The sequence below is a fragment of the Eriocheir sinensis genome, chromosome 24 (assembly GCF_024679095.1).
Source record: "Eriocheir sinensis breed Jianghai 21 chromosome 24, ASM2467909v1, whole genome shotgun sequence".
NCBI classification, from domain to species: Eukaryota; Metazoa; Arthropoda; class Malacostraca; order Decapoda; family Varunidae; genus Eriocheir; species Eriocheir sinensis.
Genome location: NC_066532.1, coordinates 8,344,294 through 8,349,561, shown reverse-complemented (window position 1 = coordinate 8,349,561; position 5,268 = coordinate 8,344,294). Strand labels below are relative to the sequence as shown.

The 5,268-nt window shown below is 38.8% G+C and overlaps 1 protein-coding gene across 1 annotated transcript in view; it reads right to left on the bottom strand.

Moving 5' to 3' along the window:
* Positions 1-2,554: 2,554 nt before the first annotated feature.
* Positions 2,555-5,268, bottom strand: part of LOC127003100 (uncharacterized) — a 6,377-nt gene continuing 3,663 nt past the window's right edge. The window contains exons 3-5 of the mRNA XM_050869513.1: positions 4,890-5,220; positions 3,235-3,369; positions 2,555-3,005 (exon numbers count right to left, since the gene is read on the bottom strand). Of these exons, the coding sequence (XP_050725470.1) occupies positions 2,555-3,005; positions 3,235-3,369; positions 4,890-5,220 (917 nt within the window). The remainder of the gene's footprint in view (positions 3,006-3,234; positions 3,370-4,889; positions 5,221-5,268) is intronic.

Sequence of the window (5,268 nt, the reverse complement as noted above, 5' to 3'; positions counted from 1 at the left end):
AGTCTTAGCCAGATAGTGGAAAACTCGGAGGAGTCAAGGTCATGGGCACGAGAGTAAGTGATGTGGCGCACGTACTTTATAAAAAGTAAACAACCACAGACAGCCTCACAAAACTGGAAGTCCCCAACGGGAAAGCTTCAGCACGCCGGACTCGGCCATGAACCTTCGCACGGCTTCTTCCTCTTCCTTTGTCCCGCGTCCTAGGTGTAGCAGAGACGAGGCAGCACAGCTTCGTCCTTGAAGTGGTCTGGACGTGGTGGACGAGGGAGGCGCAGGAAGAGAAGGGGCGTCAGGGTCACGGCAATAACGTGAGTCAGGGTGTGGAGAAGAGAGAGGTAAGGGTACCCAGAACAAGCCCACGGTTCTGAGGAAACCCGAATAAGAACAGAGTTGGAACACGAGCAGAATCAAGTGTTCAGGACGAGGCTCAGCTTATGCCTGCCGAGGAATGCGCTGGCCACCAACCGAGTCATCTCCCATCGCAGGTTAGGAGGCCTCGGTGGTTTGTTTATCCGAGGCATCGAACGACTTAATGGGGACGAGCAGCGATCGTGTGTAGGTCGCTCGCCTCTTCCAGGTGGTAGATGCCCTTACATTATTGCACCCTTGTATCTTTTTGTCCCTGCCAATTGCCAATGTGTTGTCCCTGCCCGGCCCGCATTTTCCCGAACTGTATACTATTTCGTCAAGGGAGGTTTCAGCAGCCAATCACAGCGCGCCTAGTCATCCATGACGTCACGACGTCATGACGTCACGAGTCACCACAGCCAATCGTGATTACGATAGATGAATTGATGAAAGGAGTCAAATTCTTGCATTTAGGAGCAAAAATACATTTTCATAGTTGACATCTAATGAAGTAATTACATTCTGATATATAAAGCTGGTTAAATAAACCAACTGAAATGCTTTTTACTCATCAATCTAACAGTAAATTACTTTTGTCTACCCTATCAAATCTATATTTTCTATGAAGGGGAATATACGCTGAATGGAAAACTATAACATAACATGTATTTTTTTTTTGGGGGGGGGAGGAATAGTATATAAACACGTATGATATATATCATCGCTGGAACCAACCAAAACTGACACGTAATTGCGATTTGCTCCATAGACGGCTGATTTTATAGAATAATTGCATAAAGTGGGATGAGGAATAAAAAAAAATACAAGCACTCACTTCAGCTTTATTATATAATAAGTGTCCAGTAGGGAAAAAGAAGTATGCTGAGTGTTAGTGATGATATATCCTTTGTGATTGTTAATAATATTAACTAATCCCATTAATTGAATTACATCACATTAAATGCATGTTTACACCCACATTCTCAAAATTACTTAGTCATATATATATATATATATATATATATATATATATATATATATATATATATATATATATATATATATATATATATATATATATATATATATACACACACACACACACACACTCTCAATACATTATTACATTCATCAGAGAGAGAGAGAGAGAGAGAGCAAGTGTATGAGGTAGATGAGTAGGAAACATTGGTGAAAGAGGAAAATAAGGATGAGAAGGAAGAAAACCGTTTGATGAAAGGGAGAGGAACTGTTGAAAACATTAATGCGAGAGAGAGAGAGAGAGAGAGAGAGAGAGAGAGAGAGAGAGAGAGAGAGAGAGAACAATCATAATAATAATAATAATAATAATAATAATAATAATAATAATAATAATAATAATAATAATAATAACGTTTAATGATAAATAAATAGATTAATAAATTATAAAGATGACTTATCTTCATGCATTTTACTTTTATGATTTGTATTAGCTTTACTTTTGACACAAATGTGATAGTTACAATTATTTTTGTACCTAAATATTGGCATATTAGTTATTGCATAGAATGTACTATTCCCAAGTATTATATAAAAGAATTATCACTTTTGAAATAAAGTTCTTCTTCTCATAATTATTTTTATTATTATTATTATTATTATTATTATTATTATTATTATTATTATTATTATGATTATTATGATTATTATTATTATTATTATTATTATTATTATTATTATTATTATTATTTTCAGCTGAACCTTAGCTAGCCATGGCTCTTTGCATTAGGTTGGTTACATGTTATGTTGTGGGAAAGATTACGAGGTCTCTTTTTGGCTGTAGTTGGAAGAGCAGTATTTGCTCTTGTGCGTCCTTTGCCAACAGTAGCAGATCCCCTGGGTGTACCAACTTTTCTCCTTGCCACTGAAGTTGGTTGGCAATGGATTTTGCTGCGCTTGCAGGATATAGATGAAGATGCTGCAAACATATGCATGCAGCTGTTTAGCTGGTTTGCCGTTTTCAAGGTTTTGAGCTTTGTGGCCATAGCAGTTATTGCAGAGGAAGACACTCCATCGGAAAAGCGCTCAAAGGCTTCATTCAGCAGTTGTAGAACTTCCTGTTTTTTATTTGTAGTGCATGAAAAGCTAGGTGAATTGACAACGAAGTCCTCCAGTGAGTTTTCACTTGCGGGTTCCCTTGAATCAGCCACACCTGCCTCACTTGCAGTGTTCAACGGAACTGGTGAGGATGAATTATCATTAACGAGAGAATCGTCCTGGAGTTCAACGAAAAATCTAGTGGAGGTACATCTTTGTCCCCCAGAGCAATACTTGCGATGAACTGGCGATTAGTAGGAGTGCTGTGGAACACTTGTGGTAATTTTAGTGCATGCATTTCAGAGCATGCTACCTGATGCTTGCACACGGCACCTGTTTGACCGTAGGGGCAGTCACACAAACCCAGCTGCAGGTCCACTACATACTGTGTGTCCCCCTTGTCACTTGTAACGGTAAATGTGGTGCCATCAACTTTCTCAACATTCTCGGGCCGAACCGAGGTAGTCATGATAGGCTTGGCTCTGCGCCTCTTCAGAGCAACATCGAGTAGACGTTGCCTCATGTAGTTCTCGAATATCTCATTCATATACACCACCAGTTGAGTTGTGTTGTAGGCCTTGCACCTGAAATACCAATGATACAAAAATATTAGACGTTCCATAGATGGAGAGAATACCCTCAGTGCGGATATAATAATAAAGTGTGCAAAACTTATTACCACTATATACGTAAAGCACATTACGTGAATAAACTACAGTGTAAAAACATTATATGAGGATCCTATTAAAGCACTCCTTATATTGTTTTAATTTGTCGCAATGTTTATAATTTGCGAAATGTTCTGCTTCTTACCGATTCAGAATAACATCCTTGACAATGCAAATTGTAGATTCTGCAAAGTTATTCGTGTTATGACCTCTCAGGAAGAAACCCTTGCGTGCCCAGATGCTCCACTCGTGTCTCCGCTCGAACAGCTTGCTGAGGTAGCTGCATAAAAACAACAACTATATTAATTTTATATACATATAGTTTTTATTCACAAGGAAAAGAAAGAAAGCAAGAAAGAAAGGCCCACTAAACGCTGGATCCACGAGGAGAAAAATGTTCAAAGAAGAATCATGTAATGATTGTCATTGTGCCTGGAAGGTATCCAAGTCGTAGACAGATAAATGAAGGCTGTTCCTCAGTTTATCGGTAGGAAGTAAGAAAGAATGGAGGTACTGATTTACTTTTGCATATATGGGCTTAGGACAGTATAAGGATGAAACTGAGTAGAAAGACGAATGGGCTGAGGGCCACATTGTTAAACCAGCCCTTCCTTTCCCATGCCCCTTTGTCGATTTTTATACCATGGGTGAAGGGACTAGTCATGGGAAGGGCCTGATTAAAAATTTGGCCCTGAGGCCATGTAAAGAGGGGAGGCATGCAGTTATCAAGACAGACGATCAGTTACCATGAAAATATCAGCAGAAAATAGAGGGAAGCAACACTGAAGCAGGATTTAAGAGGGAAAAGACAGTTAGGAATAGGAGGGGAACTGGGGAGGCAAAATACCTTTGATTTCACCCTGTTTTTTTTTTTTTTACCTCCCTACACATGGACATGCATGCTCTATATGTAATCGGACAAGGCCCCTGTATATAATAATTGGCAATTCACGGAAGGAGGAGAATTGCCAGACAGTACAGAACTCCTAATCTTGACGATGATTTTAGTAAGAGAAATGTAAAGTTTCCATTTCAAAGTTTTGGTTAAGGGCAGACCAAGCATGTCTAGTAAGGGGGGCAGTTCTGTTGTTGAAGAATAGGGAACATTTGTGTTCAAGACTTTGAGTGAATAGGAAAAAAAAAGACTATGAAGAAAACAAAGTTTCTCCTGCCCAAAGCAGATTTCTGTTAGGTTGGTGGCTTGTTGAATGCCGTGGAGAGATGCAGAGTGGTGACATCGACTTAAGAATAGGTAGGACAGTTAGTTGAACTTGAAGAAATTATATAATTGAGGTATAATAAACAGTGAGTGATTGACAGAGCCCTGAGAAACACCGCTATTGATAAGTTTTGAAGGATAATTATTTTCTAAACTGTACAGTCAGAAAGAAAGCTGGACATAAAGGAACAGAGAGAGTGATATAATCATTAGAAGGAAAGTTTGGAGTGGAATGTAAACCTATGTACTGGACTATTAAAAGCCTTCGATATATTTAGGTAACGGCACAGGTTTTATCGAAATGGCTAAATTAATCATATAAGAAGGCAAGAAGATAACCAGTAAAACGACCCTAACGAAATCCATACTGGTGATCTGAAAAAAGATTGAAGCATGGCAGATGTTCAAGAAGAGTTCAGGATACTTTCAAAATCTATCTATTCATGAATGGTATTGAGATAATTTTTTTTAAGAAATCCAAAAACTAAGGATAAATACAACTTGAAAGCAATGTATCCAAGACAATTATAAGTACATTTTCAATGCATAAACTGAATAAATCATAAATTCTATAATTTTACCTGCAGTACCGACTGTATGTTTGAGCATCTTCACTTCCATTGAAGGAAGTCCATATACTGTTGAAAGTTTCTTCTGAGTCTGAGTAGACCAGCTGCTTAGCGACTGCCATCAGCCGTTGGCGATCATCTTTTTTTATTCCATGGTGTGAATCCCAGAGCCATCGCCATATTTGCTGAAGAATGTGGAATACACACAAAAATAAATGTGATTCAGGCCATACTGACTGCAGGGCATGCCTCTCAGCATCGCAGTTGTCCGTCACGAAACAATTAGGATGTCCAACTCTGTAGAAACCATCTCCTCCAAGAGCGAGCTTCAGCAGTTTGAACCCTGAAAATAAGCGATACATCATGAAAACCACTTTGGTACTTGATATAT